This window comes from Lynx canadensis, chromosome A1 (assembly GCF_007474595.2).
Source record: "Lynx canadensis isolate LIC74 chromosome A1, mLynCan4.pri.v2, whole genome shotgun sequence".
Taxonomy (NCBI): domain Eukaryota; kingdom Metazoa; phylum Chordata; class Mammalia; order Carnivora; family Felidae; genus Lynx; species Lynx canadensis.
The window spans coordinates 133775892-133795470 of record NC_044303.2 but is presented as its reverse complement, the minus strand read 5'-3'; the positions used below and the strand labels follow the sequence as shown (position 1 = coordinate 133795470).

Here is a 19579-nt window from a genome sequence, read left to right as displayed (position 1 = left end):
CCTTCATGGTGGGAGGTGTGCAAAGTACCACACCTTTTTGGTCCACAAGAAATCGGCCAGCTCAAAAAAACAGGAGGACCTTCTCAAAGAATGGACAGACCAGGGCTCCCTGAATGGGTTTCTGTTCTGCAACACAGATAACCTCTAGTAAGACAGATTAACCTTAGAAAACAAAGATGGGGACCAATCATCACCCTCCTCAAGAGCCAAAGACTTCCAGTGATCCCAAATTATCATTTCAGTAAGGGCCAATAAACTCCTTGATTTTTCAGGCCAGACAACTCCAAGAAGAGCTTTGGCTCTTAGAGGAAGAGCTTTGGCTCTATCATTTCATGCATTGACCAGCTGTCTGCAAGCCCTGTGCAAGGAGAGTGAATGGTTCTCGGAGTTAAAATTAATAGCATAGCTATAATTGCAAATTTCACAAATCCAGAGCACACACTGTGGTTATGCTAAAAATGACCATGACAGAGAATCTTTGAAGGTCTAGTGGAACTGGCCACACACCCGGGGCCTCGCAGACTGCTTGCTTAGGTATTTTTCCTGAGGGAAGAGTGAGGGGAAGATACTCTGGGCCAGGAAAGAGAGAACAGAGCTCAGAGAAGGTTCATTTGGGAGCTTAATGTTCCTTATAAAAGCACAACCGCCCTCATCATTCCACCTTGGTTTGCACATTTTAATACCACCTCCTATAAGCTTTCCCCAGTCTTGAAGTCCACTCATTTTCTCCAGTCCCCCCTGCTGCCTTGCTTTCTAAGTTTGTGTGGCTTTCGGAAGCAGCCATCATATAACACATGGTCCCCACACCAGTAGACCAGAATCACTAACTCTTTAGAGAAGCAATTTCCTCCCATGCTTACAGAATCCTGAAGGAGACATCAAGTCCCCTGAGTTTTATAGAGAGGTTTTATCCGCAGGAGATTCACTTCCCTCCGCACCTCCAACTAGCTCCCCTGACCAGCCTGCAGAAATTGCCTTATAAAATCACAGGGTCCACCTCATAAAACCAGTTCACCAAGGGGTGCTGAGACCCTGAAACAAGCCCACATAGCTCAGAAGTTTCAAAAAGCTCCTGGATCACGGGTTGCCAGGACAAATCCTCAGCTATGTCAGGAGCCCCACACACACAGGCCATGATTCCTGCCAAAAACCAAGAGGGTGAGAGCTTCTTCAAGCTTTGCAAGGGCGTTTTGAAGAGGAAGAAAAAAAAAAAAAAAGATTGAGGAAATGTCTGAAACTCCAGCTGAGCCAAAAACATCATTGCTCTCCACTTGGCAAATTTCAAGGAAAGAGTAATCAAAAGATATCCCAAAGCAAGGAAATAAAGCGGTATCCTCAAGAGACAGGACCCAAAAGGGCTTATCTGGTAAATTCTTACCAAACCTACTTTCTCCCTGAACTCTGTCCTCACCAATAAAAACACCAAGTTCCTTAAGACAATGACTAAAACAGCATTAGTCGCAAACATTGCTTAATTATGTAGGGAAAGATAAATCTTTAAAACAAAAATAATCTTGATTAGAAAGTTATGAAGCTATAAATAAACTGGTATTAAGGAAAACACTACCATCCTGGTAGTGTTTTTTACTAGTAATTTTACATTACACGGGCACAAGGAATGAATCATAGGAGAGGGAAAAACCACCTACCAGTTCCTATTCCTTCTTAGTGAACACATCTGTTGGGCAAATTATTTTATCTGGTACAACCTTCTCCTCCCCTCTTCTTATTTCCATCTTCAAGGCACCAGGAAAACCCTGTAGGGTAAATCCCATCAGGGTGATTCTGTAGTTCTTTTTCACTCTCCTTACTGACATTACTTACTTTGACCCACATTTTCACGTGTCGATAGTGTACTGCACATTCACACCAACTCACTCCACTTATGCTGTCTCCTAAATCGACTCTGTGTTGCTTTGGGCACGGACCAGATTTTTTACATTTCTTTTGCGTATCCTTTCCTTCCCTCCCACCTGCCAACTCCTACAGAGCTTTGCAAAAAGCAGCTTCAACAAATATCTCCTTGCACACCAGCTCAACCCCACCACAAGAATTGTCAGCAGCAACTAAGGTACCAGGCAGGAGTCCTACATCCCATCTCCAAGGGCATCTTCACCAGCACCTATTATCAAAACATACTAAGACAACATTTGGACATTCCAAGATTCTATGTCCATCCATTCATCCAGCCCCCCTCCCCCCGTATTTCCTCCCCTTCTGGCCAATAGGCCACAGCAAGAGAGGCACCATTCCTATACTTGAATAATAAATATAGCCCCAGCCTGCAAGTTCACATTAAAATAAGCCTCCCCTGCGACACCTGGGTGGCTCAATCGGTTCAAAGTCTGGCTTGGGCTCAGGTCATGATCTCCTGGTTTTTTAATTCAAGCCTGTGTCGGGCTCACTGCTATCAGTGCAGACCCAGATTCAGATCCTCTGTCTCACTCTCTCTGCCCCTCCCCTGCTTGTACTCTCAAAAATAAATAAGACATTTAAAAAATTTTTTAATTAAACAAAAGAAGCCTCCCTCCACAAACCACTACAACAGGCCCTAGTTTCCTAATAGATCCTAAATGAGCAGCTGTTTTACCCACAAATGGAAAGCTGCCCCACCCCTGAAAGTCAAATTAGTCTGTTCAAGATTTTTTTTTAATTTCATGATAATTTTGTTACATAACCTGCCACTTTACATCCAAGCCCACAGACAGAACAGCAGCAGTAATTAAATTTACATTCTTAGACGTCCTTAAGTGTCAAAATAAATTCCTAAGAACCGCAGGTAATAGTATCTGAACAATTCAAGACCGTGCCCACGTGATCACAGGATTTTCAAGAGTATAAAGTGAGCACCCCCTGACATTTCTCAGCAGGGCTTATTCCTATCACTTGGTAAACCTGTATTTATCATTTGTTAAAGTCCGTGTTTCACTTTCTCTTTAATTACCACCGACTATCTCTGATGGAACCATCCCACTGGTGGAACTCAGCTGCGAGCGATTCTTTGGGGGCCTTCTCCATCTCTTGACATGAACCAGCTGCATGAATTCCAGAACCTAGCTGTCACCCTCTCCTGAGAGGAGGGTGGACACATGGGAGAGAGAAAACCAGCAGCTCTAGACATTAGGAAGACAAACATCCTCTACTTGCAGGGATGCAGCCACCCTTCCAGACACTATAGAGTCAGGTTCAGAAAAGAAAGAGGCCCCAGAAATCACACATTTATGTGCAAGTTCCCCAGTGGAAGGAGGATATGTGCAATTACTAAAAACCTCATCTACAGGAACTAGGTAATTCTTGTGATGGGTGTTAAACTAAAAGAAAAAGCACAGCAGAATTTTTAAAAAAAGACCATTTCCCTTATTTCTATTAAAAGTACTTGGCTTATTTTAAAAGGTATTCTGATGGGTTTTCTGAGGTAACCACCTTCTACCTTATATTCTCGGCCTTCACATGTCTACCCCCTTAGAAATGAACTGAAAACTGCCAGGGGACATTTTGCTTCTAGTTAAGATGATTTGCTCCCGGTATGTGACGGAGTCTCGGGCGTCCATGACAGTGTCCTTAAGACAAAGTAAGGTCACTGCCACACCTCCAGGAGGAGCCCCAGAGCACAGGCTGAGAGTGCTCCCCTGGCTCACTAGGGCCCTGATCAGCCACATGGGCAGATGTTGACAATTAACACCAATGATTACTTGTGCCACAGGCATCCACCTCCAGAAGCTGCTATACGGCCCCCAACACCATAGGGAAAAGAGGCCCCTCCCCAGTATCCCATTCATTCTAGGGGTTAATTATACTTCTATAGGCTGGAAACCCAATCACCTTTTAAAACTACATCTCTATGGGACTTCACACTTCAAGTTCCAAACAATGGACTTCCAAACAAACTTAGAAAAAAGGCCTGACAGCTAAGGCTAACAGCTTAGGCTGGAGATACCACCGTCTTTAAATAAATAAGTAAGTAAGTAAGTAAGTAAAAATAGTCTACTCCAAAGGCTGGGCAGGTAGGATCCACAACAGTGCAGGAGAGAGCCCTGGCAGCCAGGTAAGGCAGAGACCATACAAACTTTTCAAATCAAAAAATTTTATCAAATCAGAAATTGCTGGTCTAGGACATCAGAATAATAAACTTATGATGGGACATGTGGCCCAAACATGGCCCAAACATAACAAAACTGACCTTGTTATCCAGAGTTACACTCCTCTGCAAGACTGGGAGATAAGAGGTAGTACCCTCAATTTATTCTGATGAATGACAGAAACATACCAAATAACTTTAAAAGATGAATAAAAGAGGAACATGAAACTTTTTTTTTCTGTATGTTCAAATCAGCATAATCTGAAAGGAAGGATCTATGGGCAAACATCCTTGTGAGAATTCCTTTCAAGAATATGTGCCTATCCACAGATCAGAAAACACATTTGCCTACCAAGTTTGTAAAAAAAAAAAAAAAAATACTTTTAGAACAAATTACATGCTAATGACAACAGTAAAATTTTCATGTTTCTGTATTAGAGGCAAACAAAAAATTAGAGCTAAAAAGGACATCTTACTTCACCATACATGAAAACCTTGGAAGCTATAATCCACCCAGTAAGAAGCCAAGACAGTGTTCAGACCTCCCAAATTCTCAGCTAACACTCAGCCACTACTTATACAATTGCCAGAATTCCTACAACACATATGCACTGACAGCAGCTTTTGCCTAAGCACCAGTGAGTACAGCCCAGCATCACTGTTAATGTTTTAAGGCTGGTATCAATATTTCATCAGAAATTAAAATAATGACTTTAAACATGTGGCCAATAATGGCTTACTGCTGCAACTGTGATTGTTCAGCTTCCCAAAGCCAACCAGAAAATAAAAACTGGTTTATGGTTTAAAACCTTCATTTGTAGAAACTCTCCCAGCCTATTAACTGATGACCTAAAACCCAAGATCATAGCTTTAAATCCTAGCCCTGACTTTAACTTCCAGAGACACTTAATCCAAACTCTTCATGGCAAAGGCACAGGGACCCCGCTGCTAAGTGGCATTTTCATTAACGATCATTCATTTATTCTTGGCAGAGCATCAAAGGCTCTGTGCTAGGATCTTGGATACACAGAGAACAAACAGGGACCCTTAAGGGTCCACTGTTCTTCAACAGTCTCCTCAAACCTGTTCCATCCTTTTCCTCCCTTGTTTAACATCGAGAAGGTCACTGAGCTACAGCTACAGCAGGGTAGTGCAAACCAACCAAATTAATAGATTTTAAAAGACTTTGGTAGAGGCACCTAGGTGTCTCAGTTCGTTAAGTGTCCGATTTCAGCTCAGGTCATGATCTCACAGTTCGTGAGTTTGAGCCCCGCATCGGGCTCTGTGCGGACAGCTCAGAGCCTGGAGCCTGCTTCACATTCTGTGTCTCCCTCTCTCTGCCCCTCCCCTGCTCATGCTTGCTCACGCTCTCTCTGTCTCTCTCTCTCTCTCTCTCTCTCTCTCTCTCTCTCAAAAATAAAAAAAAGACCTGGGTTAAAGTTCAGCGAATAAATGCATGTAAAGCCCTCAGAATGGTGTCTTAACACATAATATGGCTCAAGTACCATTTTGTGCAACATGTTATTGTTCACTCTACACTGTTCACTCTCCCTGTTGAGGGGATTCAAGTTGACAGGACACTGTTCCCACTCAGAGGAACTCACAATGAGAAAACCAATGAAATAGCAGAAAATGCTATCCAAACTTAAGTGCTGTACAGATATTAACAATATAGACGAGATCTGGCACAACCCAAGACAAAGAGGTGCAGCACAATCCTCACAAAAAGAACTTCTGCTGCTACCTTCCACTTGTTTCTAAATGGAAGGAGAGATGATGCACATGTTTCATTAGTTTCAGAGGTACAACATAGTCCACTATCTTCAACTTTTAAAATTAAAAAAAATATTGTCTACTTTAATCAAGACTACATGCAATTTTATCCTCACTACCTCCGCTTAAACACTTTTACATCTTCAATGGTTTTCAAAGATGATTGATGCCCGGGGCGCCTGGGTGGCGCAGTCGGTTAAGCGTCCGACTTCAGCCAGGTCACGATCTCGCGGTCCGCGAGTTCGAGCCCCGCGTCAGGCTCTGGGCTGATGGCTCAGAGCCTGGAGCCTGTTTCCGATTCTGTGTCTCCCTCTCTCTCTGCCCCTCCCCCGTTCATGCTCTGTCTCTCTCTGTCCCAAAAATAAATAAACGTTAAAAAAAAAAAAAAAAAAAAAAAGATGATTGATGCCCAAAGCAAGAGCCCTAAAGTAGAACAAGATGTCAAATGATTAAAAAAAAAAAAAAAAAAAAAGTACCTTGTTCACAGAATAGGAAGGCAGGAAAACCACACCAGGACGTTATAGGGGGAAAAGCAGAAAAAGTGAGAGCAAAAAGAGCTTTAAAATTCTTTGAGTCATACAATTCCATAACCAAGAAAGGCCTTTCCCCCAAATATTCTGTTCAACTAAAGGTTTACTACAATCTCCCAACTAACATGGTTTGTCATGTTCTTTTTAAAATGCCAGCAGCCAAGCTACAGAGGAAAGGGAAGAAAAAATTGCCAAATGGTCAAGTTGCTTCTCTACCGGCATAACTCCTTCCAGTTGGTCTCATTCCCTAATTTTAAAATCGTTACACTCAGCTTGCTCCAGGTGGAAACGTTCTAATTTCCAAAGTGCAACTCATGAAAAGGGTTTGTTTGTTCTTAAAGAAGAGTTCAAAGTTGTAATTTGCATTTTCTTTCTTCTAATAGTGAATCTGCACCATGCCTAAAACCCACCCGTCACCTCAGACTGAAATTAGTCTAAAAGATCTTAGAACCACTCTACCTGTACTTCTCTTCCTAGCCAGCAGTTAACAGCTTGTGCGGATAACTAACAGTGTACGAAGAACAAAATGCCAAGAAATTCCAAGGAAATTAAGTGGTACATTAAATAAAATTTACAAAAGTACTATTTCAAAGAATAAGTTAAAGTACCATAACACAAGGCAAAGAGAAGACAGTCTTTTCTTATTTGACAGGCAGTTTCCCTCACATTCTCCATCACTCTCCCATGCTCACACAGCACTCGCTTAGTCTTTAAAACTGCACCAAATTTACCTGGCACTTCTACTCACTAGTCACAAGAGAGCCACAAAAATGAAAGGTCAGCATTTTCTTGAGTCTTCCTGATAGGTACTCTATTCATTTGAGATGAGACTGAAGTTTTCCTCCCTAGGTAAAACTTCTCAATGGTCCTTTTTCTTGGGCTGCCCTTCTGCCTGGAGCAAACATTCTCCTCATCTTGGCTACACCTGAGAATCCCCAGAGCAGCCCTCTTAAAACAAGCCTAACAAGGGGCACCTGGGCAGCTCAATCCGTTAAGGCTCTAACTCTTGGTTTCGGCTCAGCTCATGATCTTGCGGTTCGTGAGTTCAAGCCCCCATCAGGCTCTGCACTGCTCAGACCCTGCTAGGGATTCTCTTTCCCCCTTTCTGGCCCTCCCCCGCTTCCTCTGTCTCTCAAAATAAATAAATAAACCTCAAAAAATAAAAAATAAAACCACAAGCCTGAGGTGATGACTTCAAATAAGCATCAAACAAATTCAATTAAGCTTCAGATGATTTCAACTAAACACTCCAGCTAAAACTATGGGAGTAACAAAGCAGATTTTCTGAGTTTATGTTACATGTGTAGGGGCTATAAACACTCCTACAGAGCCAATTTATTCATAATGAACTTGTTTGTGAAAATAATCCTTTAACCTTTTATACACGAAATAGATTTCATCATCAATGCATCTCATTTCAACACCTTAATGTAGTTTAGGTAGCAATGACTGCCCTAAGAAGCAATTTTAAATTTTTAATTTCTGTAATATACGTCTCAATGACATGTTCAGTGACATAAAATTTTAACCAATTCTAACCCAATTTTACTTTACTTCCCTCCCGCCGATGATGCACCAGGTCCCTTCCCGCATCGCAGAAGGTGTGTCCACCTCTGCACAAAGAAATGCCTAAACGACAAATGTTAACACCAGAAGTCAGAGATATGATGGCATTATTTTTAAAACACAGAAAGGCACAAAATTATCAGACAGGAGCGACCTACATACCTAACTTCTCAGCTTATCGAAAATGTAGCTGACCAAGTTCTAAGAGGCCAAAGGACCCACACCCAATGTGCAATTATTAACGTACATTCAACTACCCAAACTAAATTGGGTGCACCTGTGAGCTTGCCAGCCACTGAAAATACCACTAAATTACAGTGTCAAGAATAAAATTAAATTTTCATTTTCGACATGATAGCCTATGAAATTAGTTAAGAAAAGAAAGCCAATCTAACAGTACTTCCTCTCTCTCACACACATCCCCACCTCATCCCAGCCCCCAATATCAGTACAAACCACTGGGGCTGAAAGGCTCAGTGGAAATAAGTATCATAATCAAAATTATATCGACTGTGTCCAAGAGAGGAATTGATGAGCTGGCAAAAGAGTACAAGTCTAGGGTACAAATTCATAGGCTGTCTCACAGACACATGTGGCTAGTTATGAATTCAAATCATTAAATTAGCAGTGAATGCTCCTTATTAAGTGGGAGGGACCACCAGAAACTGCATACAAGTTCTATACATTGAAATGTGACTTTGATGTATGTGTGCCGCTGACCACGGTCCTGAACCAACATTTCCCCTTTGGGGGAAGGCTTTTCTCTCCTTTCCTTCCCAGGAATTACGAACCAGGTGAGAGTTCATGGAGACAGATAATGAAAGAGACAAGTACACAGAAGCTGGTGGAGGATAAGACTTCTATTGAATCTTATGTTATGTTCTGCTTTAACCCAGGAGAACAGTACCAGACAAGAAACCAGACAAAATATCAGAGACATAAAAGAGAACAAGAATCTCTGAACAATGCAAAGTTGTATAAACAGCAGCCTGAACAGGTTCATAAGACAGAGCACCAGGTTGGTGAGAGGTGCAGTCCCTGCAGTAGCATTTGAATTTTATCAAAAGTGCTCCTAGATTGTTTTTATTTTTGCCTTAAAGGTTGACATGTCTACACTGCCCCAAAGGGACACAACAGAATGGGGGGGGGGCGGGGAACAATTTACATATCTTAATTCTTGTACTTTTAAAAGTACAATCACACTTCTAATAGATTTCCTCTCTGTAAAGTTGGGGTGGCCCTTGGACCACCTGCCTTGCCCCACTCCACCCTAACTCATATATAAACCAAAGCTGGCTTCCAAAAAATCATTTGATTGGTCTTATTACTCCATTCTCAGCCTCCAAATCATTACCTTGGATACTTAAGTGCATGGTCATCATCTCACCAGCCTCACCATACAACTGATATGCTGCCTTCTGACTAAATCCCTGGGCAAAGCCAGTAATTTACATGTTCATACAGTTGTTTAGGATATTATTAATAAATGATCACTAAGAGCAAGTTCCATGAGTAAAAGAGAGATCATATCTTAATAGAAGGGTTAATGAACCATACACCATAAAGCTTTCCTGTTAGTACATTATAAGAAATGCTCTATGAAATTAAAAGTGATAACTGTGCTACACATCTACCTACTCATGAATGAAAGGGCCTGTCATGACTACCAACAAAACATGCTAGTAGCATAATCCATCAGGGAAGGGACTGCTAGGCTTCTAATTATTCCTGGCTATGTCATAGCCATTCTGCATAAACCAGCTCCTCATGCTCAGTAATAACAAATGCTGCTACGGAATACATACTATGTGCAAGGCATCATGCTGGCTACTTCATATAAAGTATAATTCTTAATTCTCCTAACAACCCTCTGCAATAAATGTTGCCATGTCCATTTGACCGATGAGGAAACAGTCTCAGTATTAGAAACCTTTCCAAAGTCACACAACCTGTAAGTGGCTCAGTGTCATCAGTCCGTACCTTCAGGCACTACTGACTCTCACCCAGGGCAGAGAAAAACTGGCTGCTAGCCCTTAAGGGATGAAGGAGAGGAGCACATGCCCTTTCCTGACAACACTACAGAACACAAGAATGTGATTATAAATGACATGAGGTTTCTTTCGTATAAAAAGTACAAGCATCTCTTTTAAGATACACATGTGCGTGCATGCATGCGCACACACACACACATACCCACTCAGTTTTCTTCAATGCCAGGCCACCCTATTATGGATCCTTCTCATTGTGAGAAGGCTCTTTCTACACTGTATCATGTTTGCACCCCGCACTATAGTTCTTCCACAACCTTCCTCCAAGGGACAAAGTGAGAAACAATGGGACTCATACACTGTATCCACTAAATCTAATACACAGCTTTGTCACTGACTGTAATACATAGTTAATACATAGGTTTGTCACCAACTGTAAAACAGTGGCAAAATATAAATATGACCTTTCCCTTGAATACCTCAGACCAGAGGTGAAAAAGGCAAAATCCTTAGTTCTCTGATGCTGATCAGCCCTTCCCTAGGAAGATACAGGCAAACAAGCTAGATTCTCATAATGTGTATTAGCTCACCAACACCACACTTCCCACCGACAAGGAATCTCATACAATCTCAGGGCAATTTCCCCTTGTATTCACCTTGGGTAAATATTTCTCTGTAATTTACTGTGGAAATGAGTTATTCCAAGGCCCTCTTCTCAGTCACCATTCCCATTAATAAAGTTTTTCCTTCAAGAAAATAGTAGGCTTAAGGCAACATCACAGTGAAAAGGAGCATTAATATTCACACTATGGTATTCTCTTGAAGAGAGCTCAATTCTTTTTCTACAGTATTTGCCATGTGTTTACCTGGGGCACTTGAACTACCAGGAATGAGCCCCCTGTTCCATGTACACATCATTTATTAAGATGCCTTCTTCTAGGTTATCAGCTCCAATCCTGGAACATTTAAGCAGGCTACACAAGCAGTTCCCAACAGGTGGGCTTCGTGCTTCCTGCCCTCCCCAAACACAAATCTCACCATACCACTATCTCGATTCAAATCCTTCAACGGCTCTCAGCACCAGCTGCTGCATCACTCTCAAGTGTCATCTGATGTTATGCTCCCCCCTCCTCCATGCCAAACGACCCGGAGATCCACCATACTCTCTCCCACTTTAGGGCGTCCAGGTACCTGCATGGCTCTTACCCATGGTATCTCCCAGCTATCTCCCCGCTCATCCATTATGTCTCAGCTCAACATCACCTCCTCAGTGAGGCAGTTCTCACCTCCCAGACTAAGAGAGCTCCATGATATAGACACACTCCCTCACAGCCTGCTCCTCTGTTCCATTTACTTCCTTTGAAACCAGCTAATTAATAATCGTGTGTTGTGTGACCATCTCCCTCAACTACACTAGAAGCTTTGTAGGGTCCAAACTATCTCTGTCTCATCCACTTTCATGTCCTTAATGCTGAGGCCAATGCGTCACTAGAGTCTCATGCAATATATATTGGTTGACTGATTTTCTCAACTCTCTTATCGAAATGGTGAGTCAAAAAAGTAGACAAAATAATAAATGCACCAAGATTTATGCACTGCTTTTGTTCAAATTACGTAGCTGCTGTGATTAATAAAATACAAACTCAGGGCGCCTGGGTGGCTCAGTCGGTTGAGCGTTCAACTTCGGCTTAGGTCATGATCTCACGGTTTGTGAGTTCAAGCCCCCTGTAGGGCTCTGTGCTGACAACTCAGAGCCTGGAGCCTGCTTCCGATTCTGTTTCTCCCTCTCTCTCTCTAATCTCTACCCCTCCCATGCTCATGCTTTCTCTCTCTCTCTAATAAATAAGCATTAATAAAATAATAAAATAAAATTCAAACTCAATGAAAAGCTTTACTGAATTCATAGTTGTTTTTCGCTATTTATTTTCTTAAACAATGAACAGCAGAAATTCATGTACTGCATCACTACTGTGTGCAGGAATCCCACAAACACATCCCAGGTATTATTAAGAGCAGCACTCAAACACCATTCAATAGAACAGTTCAAAGACATCCCATGACTGTGCCTATCGTCATGCAAGAAACTGTTCCCCAACGTACGTCAATAAAACAAACCTTTTAGTATAGCAGAGTATAAATGAGCCACTTTATATATGGAGTTGAAAATCCTTTTAACCACTAAGCCTTTTCTTTTTCAGCAATTCTAAGAATCCTTCCAAGTTTCAAGTTCTAATAGACACAGTGAAAAGCGGACTTAATACACAAGTCCCTTTAAAGGTATTTTGAGTGGATCCTCAGTGATTTAGCTTTGTTCAAAATTTACCTGGATCAAAAAAATTTTTTTTTACCTGGATCCATGAGGTATTTTTGATAAGAGATCTAGAGGTCTGGGCATAATTCACAACATACACAACAAATGAAAACACACAGTCACCGTTCAATCAAATGCATAACTATTTTCAAAGATGTCCTTTTTTCCTCATTCATTCAATATATACTCACTGAGTCGGTACTAATATACTAGAGGTACTGTGCTAGGCATATAGGACAAAATCCCTGCCCCCGAGGAGGTCAGTGATAGACAGCAAACGGTACCTGAGTACTTCATTAGTGTCATCACACGGTACTTTGGGAAAAGACAGGACAAAGTTGCCTATAAGTAAATCTCAGAAATGTGGTCACAGCAACAGTCCCCCAATCTAGATAGATGCCTGTAGATCGACAGAGCCACCAACCCTCAACAGCCGCAGACTCCAAATGCACAGGCTTAGGGAAGCAGCGGAGGAAGTTAGATGCAGTTTATTAAACTAAGTGATATGCACCATCTCTAACTCCCAGGTGTTTAAATACAGAAGAATGCAAACACTGCCTTCTTATTGTTTTTAAGCAACAAAAGTGTAAAGGGCTGATTTAAGTCTCTGATACCTAGTAAGTTCACACAAATATTGATAGTAAGATAAAATACATAATAGGTCAAACACTATTGATATACTCAAATCAGCTTCAACAAGGTTGCCAAAAACAAGTTAGCACTGCAATTATACACCACATACTTGAATTTTGCTGTTTTTTTTTTTTATTTAATGTTTATTTTTGAAAGAGAGAGATCAAGCATGAGCAGGGGAGGGGCAGAGAGAGAAGACACAGAATTTGAAGCAGGCTCCAGGCTCTAAGCTGTCAGCACAGAGCCTGTGGCGGGGCTGGAACCCACAAATCATGAGATCATGACCTGAGCAGAAGCCGGGTGCTTAACCGACTGAGCCACACAGGCGTCTAGAATTTTGGTGCTTTTTAAAAAGTGATGCAGAAAAAAATAAAAATAAAAATAAATGAATAAATAAAAAGTGATGCAGTAAGTTATTATGAGAAAAAAAAAAAAAAAACTTTGGAAAACAATGACTCTCCCAAGCTAGACACAACAATTTAAAGATCTAAATGAACCTCTTTCCATTTTATGCATTGCACTGAAGCCTTTTAAAGCATTATACTCAGCACCTTGCCATAGTAGGACATTACTCTAATAGTGCCTTGCCATAATACGACCTGATTCAAATGAAATCTGTTTCCCAGCTTATGCTAATAAAATGAGAATAACCTGAGCAGACACAGCCTCAGGTTCTCTTAAAGTAGCAGGTTAATTACGCATAAAAATAACAAGCCAGCCCAAGTTCGTACTTCCATGTCACAAGATATTCATCACCAATGAACTTGAAAAATTAATATTTACTTAGCACTTCATGCTATATATTAGTGTGCTAGGATTACATAAAATCACAGGTATAAAATGCCTAACAACTCTACTGTTGTGATTCCCATTTAAAGGTGAAAAAACTGGGGCTACAACTAATTGAATGGTCCACAATCCCACAGCCAGTTAATGCGGCAGAGCTGGGAAGCACACCCATGTCTTCCCACTAAACTTAGTGTTTGCAACCCAGTGTTCCTGACTGAACCCTCTGGAATGGCGCTCGTAGTTGTGTGCATTTTCTGAGGAGCCGGTGGAGAGCTGACATTAGATTCTCAAAGAAGCCTACCATCCCACAAAAGGTTAAAAATCACTGCACCATACCATCACCCAGGTAAAACCAGAAAATGCACACTGGACTTTAACGCCTTTCACCAAGACTACCACTTCTCGGCTCCTGACGAGGAAAAAAAAACTCCACAGTTAACAATTTCACTTTAAAATTCTCACAGCCAAGTCAAGATTTACACTCCTGGATAACTTCCAGCAACCTCTGCCACAGAGTCAGTTACACAATAAATTGCAATACTGTATCAGTTTACATCCAATTCTGAGATTTCACAAATAGTGACCAATGTTATTTAGTCATTCCACTTTCCAAAATGTGTTTCAATCAACCAGTCCTCACTGCATTGCCTGAGAAATAAGCTATCATTATATCTCTTCCCAGGAAGTAAAACACTGTCACCATGAGGCCAGGCAATAAATCAGCTACAGAATTGGGATCAAAAGTGAGAAGCTCCTTGCTTGCCCCACCCATATGCAAGACTGTGTCATTTACCCCAGAGCAACCTCTCCTAGCTACAGAGAAAACACTGGGCATCTTCTCGACCAATGACAACACTAAATTAGAATCTACTAGTAAATCAGTGAATTAGGGCATACCCCCAGCTTCCCAATGACAAGTGCGCTCATCTTGAAAGTTGAGGCAGATGTCACAGGATAAACACCTGGCACATGCCTGACATCTTAAAAATGAGATGCAACCACTGAGGGACTCTGACAGTTCTGTGGCAGGTATGGCACTCAGCTTAACTCCTGGCATTCTGTCCCTAGGATCAATCTGAACATTTGATACATCCTAAATTCCTGATCAGCAAAAAAGAGTATTTCTGTGGAAATGAACTTGAAGTTACCTGGTTCAAACCCCTCATTCTACAGATAAAACCATACCTCAGAGAATGAAACCACTTGCCTAAGGCTCATAACTCAGACCTCAGAAAGCAAGTCTCCCAACACCTGTCCAGGATCCTTGCAATTCTCCAGGGCACTGGAAAATCGATCATGGTTACTGCCAGAAGCTTGGCCATCGACCAAACAGCGCTGCTCCATCTCTGCCTCGCCAGGACATCACTCCCCTCACCCTGTGCCAGATCCACTCTTTGCCTCCAGAATGAGGTCCCTCGGGGCCACTCAGAATGAGGACACTGACCTCAACATGCACATTCTGAGGGATAAAGACAATTACCTACTAAAGCTAACCCCATCCAGGAGAAGAAAAAATAGGACTCTGGCACTGAGGAATTAACTTCACAAGTACTCTACGTTAGGACGATGTTTTATTTATAGCCCTGCCTGAACAAGATGACTTAGGCACAACTCTCCAAAGCAAACAATCTAAAAGATAATGAAGAACCTTATGCTTCTCTAACTGTGCTCCAAAGCCCCCCCAACATACCCCCTGCCAAAAAAAAAAAAAAAAAAAAAAAAAAAAAAAAAAAGCCAAGGAAAGCTATCTAGAGGACACCAAAGTCATACACTCAATGTGTCAGGACGCGACCAACAAGTTTTGGATGAACGTTCTTCCAGGAGACCAGGATGGAAACAGTCTCCCGGAAGAAAATCAGGGGTTCTCTATCCACTCTGGCAACCAGCGCGCATCTGGACACCCAGGACCAAGTCCGAATGAGAGATGCAGGCGTGCACGACAGTGGCGCCGACCGAGAGCTCGGAGTCCCGCTCTCTCAGAGGACCGACGCTGCGGGGACCAGCCAAAACCACCCGCAGGTGATCCCGGGGAGCCGGCGTCACTGACACGCCCCGGTGAAACTCCACGGGTACCGCTCCCACTCTTCCGCCAGGACAGACACACCGTCTCTTCCCCTCACACCCATCCCCTCACCACACTCCCTCTCCGCCCGAGAGCTTCGGCGGGAAGCAACGCCCACTTCGGAAAAGAAGATCTTAGTTGTGGGGACCAGCCGGGCGTCCAGATCACTCATTCACAGAGCCACCGTAGCAGACACAAACATTAAGGAGTTTGCTCTTTTGACATAAAAAGCACACGATCAGGCCGCACATGAAGGCACACACACGGAGGTAACAGCCATGAGAAGTCAATGACCCACAGGGAGGCTCCTAACTGCCAGCACCCCGGGCTCGGGGCAGAGCACCTGGGGTCCCTCCCCCTCTCCACGCCCCGGCCCAGCCGTGGGCCGCGCGCGGAGTGGAGAGCTGAGGTCTCCCGACAGCAGGGACCCGGAGGGGGGCGAGCGGGGGAAGGCGGGGCCCACCTCCTCGTCCTGCTCCTCCTGGGACGCGCTGCTGCCCCGCGGCGCGGGCGGCGCGGTTCCTCCGCGGAGCTGCGGCGGCGGCGCACACACTCCAAGCTCAAGCACCACGCGCGCGGGAGCCCACGCGGCGGGCGGCGGGGCGCCTAGGGCGCCGCCCGGCGGCGGTGGCTGCGGCTGCTCTCGAGAGAAGCCGCCGGGCTCCCCTTCCTCCGACAGAGTTTCTGAGCCCGAGGAGGACTCGGCCGAGGAAGCGCCAGGCGAGGATGCGGCGGCCACCGCAGGGGCAGGAGCCCGGGCGCCGTGGCCGCTGCAGCCACGGGGCACCGGCTCCGGCGCCTCCGAAACTTTCTCCCCCATTTCCCTCTCGGGCCCAAAGTGCAGCCCGAGGGGCAGCGGGGACGCGGCGGGCACTCAGCGTCTCCAGGGAAAGCTGCGGGCTGCGCGGCTCCGGCTCGCTCTCGCTGCCGCTCCCGGGCTGCGGGGAGCCCCGCCGGCGACTACATGGCCGCGGCACGGCCGCGGGAGCCCGCCACCAAGTTACCAGCCGCCCAGATTTGGCGGCCGACCGGGGCTCCCGCGCGCGGGGACAGGCCAGCTCGAGCCGGCGCTCCACGCTCCACAATCCTAGCGAGCTGCGCCCGCGCCGCCGGGACTGCGGCTTCGCCAGCAAAACCTGCCTCCGGGCAGGAGCGGGGCCGGCGGAGGAGACGGGCAGCCAGGGGAGCCAATGGCAGGGCAGGCGCGCCGGTGGGCGGAGGCTGCGGCGCCCCCGGCCGCACGGGCGTCAGGTAGGGGAGGCGGGGCGAGGCGCGGGCTACGGGATCCGGAGGAGCGCTGGGGCCCCCGGGACTGGCGAGAGGCGGTGGCGGAGGGGGCACCCGGAGCTTGGAATCGGAGCCAAAGGCTTGGACTCCGAGCTTAGCGGAGGAGTAGCTGGCCGGCCTTGGAACGCCAGGGAGAGATGGCTGAGGGGGCGGTGAGACCTTGGAGAAGAACTGGACTTTGTTTCGAAAAAGTAGAATTGAGAAAACTGACCAGAAGTAGAAATTTAAAAGGAAACACAGTCACGCACACACACGCACCCACTAGACTGCTGGAGGGGAACGAGGAAAACTTCGTGGTATAGTGAGTGGATGGATCTAAACAGACCTGATTTCCAATCCTGGTGTCTCCGTTTAAACTCGTTTGGCCTCAGTTTCCTCAGCTGGAAATAGAGACATTACATTAATACCTGTCTTGTCAGGCTATAGGCAGAATTAGAGCAAATATTTATGTGTATGTATATAAGCTTCAGCAGAGAGCCTGGCTTGGACACATGGTTAGTTTTCCAAAAACTATTTATTTTTGTCTATTAACTTGAAGTTTAAGTCATGCCCCTGTATTTAATTGGGAATGAGAATGTGCCTAGTACTGTGCCCAATCCTACACAAAGTTGAATTAGAAAGGGCTCTGTGCCGTAGCAATCTCTTACTCGACACATCCCCAAAGGCAAGGGAATTAAAAGCAAAAGTGAATTACTGGGACCTTATGAAGATAAAAAGCTTCTGCACAGCAAAGGAAACAACCAACAAAACTAAAAGGCAACCAACGGAATGGGAAAAGATATTTGCAAATGACATATCGGACAAAGGGCTAGTATCTAAAATCTATAAAGAGCTCACCAAACTCCACACCCGAAAAACAAATAACCCAGTGAAGAAATGGGCAGAAAACATGAATAGACACTTCTCTAAAGAAGACATCCAGATGGCCAACAGGCACATGAAAAGATGTTCAGCGTCGCTCCTTATCAGGGAAATCCAAATCAAAACCACACTCAGGTATCACCTCACGCCAGTCAGAGTGGCCAAAATGAACAAATCAGGAGACTATAGATGCTGGAGAGGATGTGGAGAAACGGGAACCCTCTTGCACTGTTGGTGGGAATGCAAATTGGTGCAGCCGCTCTGGAAAGCAGTGTGGAGGTTCCTCAGAAAATTAAAAATAGACCTACCCTATGACCCAGCAATAGCACTGCTAGGAATTTATCCAAGGGATACAGGAGTACTGATGCATAGGGGCACTTGTACCCCAATGTTCATAGCAGCACTCTCAACAATAGCCAAATTATGGAAAGAGCCTAAATGTCCATCAACTGATGAATGGATAAAGAAATTGTGGTATATATACACAATGGAGTACTACGTGGCAATGAGAAAAAATGAAATATGGCCCTTTGTAGCAACGTGGATGGAACTGGAGAGTGTAATGCTAAGTGAAATAAGCCATACAGAGAAAGACAGATACCATATGGTTTCACTCTTATGTGGATCCTGAGAAACTTAACAGGAACCCATGGGGGAGGGGAAGGAAAAAAAAAAAAAAAAGAGGTTAGAGTGGGAGAGAGCCAAAGCATAAGAGACTGTTAAAAACTGAAAACAAACTGAGGGTTGATGGGGGGTGGGAGGGAGGGGAGGGTGGGTGATGGGTATTGAGGAGGGCACCTTCTGGGATGAGCACTGGGTGTTGTATGGAAACCAATTTGTCAATAAATTTCATAAAAAAAAAAAAGAAAGGGCTCTGTGGCGCTAACCATTGCCTGCCTCTCCACATCGGCTAAACAGCATGAAGAGTTTACAATTTCCAGTTGACGGTCTGCTAGCCCTGGATTCTAAACCAGCAGGATGCAAAAACAAGTGCTTCGCTTTCCTTACCTCTAAGAACTAGAAGAAAGAACTTGCACCAAAGGCACAAGAATTGCCTTAAGGCCCTCCCTGGACCTGGAGAATGCATCCTGCAGGGTGATTGGGTGACTTAAATTTCTTGGAAGCCAGCATTTGGTGCAGCAGTGGTAGATAAATGACTCCTCAACGTGCCTTCAGCTCCAGCCCTATTCTGAGCTCTGGCACTGCAACCTGAGCTATAAATTCAACCTGATTAAATTCCACAGACAGTGATTGGGATGTGTGCCAGGTGCTTGCAGGGGGTACAAAGGTGAGTAAGACAGGTCCCCTGCCCTTCAGGAGCTTATGGTCAAGCAAGAGATTGATGATGCAGGGCACCTGGTGGCTCGGTTGAGCGTCCGACTTCGGCTCAGGTCATGATCTCGCAGTCTGTGAGTTCGAGCCCTGCGTCGGGCTCTGTGCTGACAGCTCAGAGCCTGGAGCCTGCTTTGGATTCTGTGTCTCCCTCTCTCTCTCTACCCCTCCCCCACTCATGCTCTGTCTCTGTCAAAAATAAATAAAGCATTAAAAAAATCTTTTTAAAAAGAGATTGATGAAGCATAATATACCTCCATTATTAATTTTGTAAAGCTATAGTCGTGCTATGAGAACAATGTGCCATGGCAGGAGAGAGGAGTTACAGGAAAACAGTGAACAAATCCTCAAGAATCTCAGATTTCTCTT

At 44.4% G+C, this 19579-nt stretch overlaps 1 protein-coding gene across 1 annotated transcript in view; it reads right to left on the bottom strand.

The window, feature by feature from the left end:
* MAST4 (microtubule associated serine/threonine kinase family member 4) overlaps positions 1-16550 on the bottom strand; it is a 567608-nt gene extending 551058 nt beyond the window's left edge. The window contains exon 1 of the mRNA XM_030322252.1: positions 16194-16550. Within this exon, the coding sequence (XP_030178112.1) occupies positions 16194-16550 (357 nt within the window). The remainder of the gene's footprint in view (positions 1-16193) is intronic.
* Positions 16551-19579: the final 3029 nt, after the last annotated feature.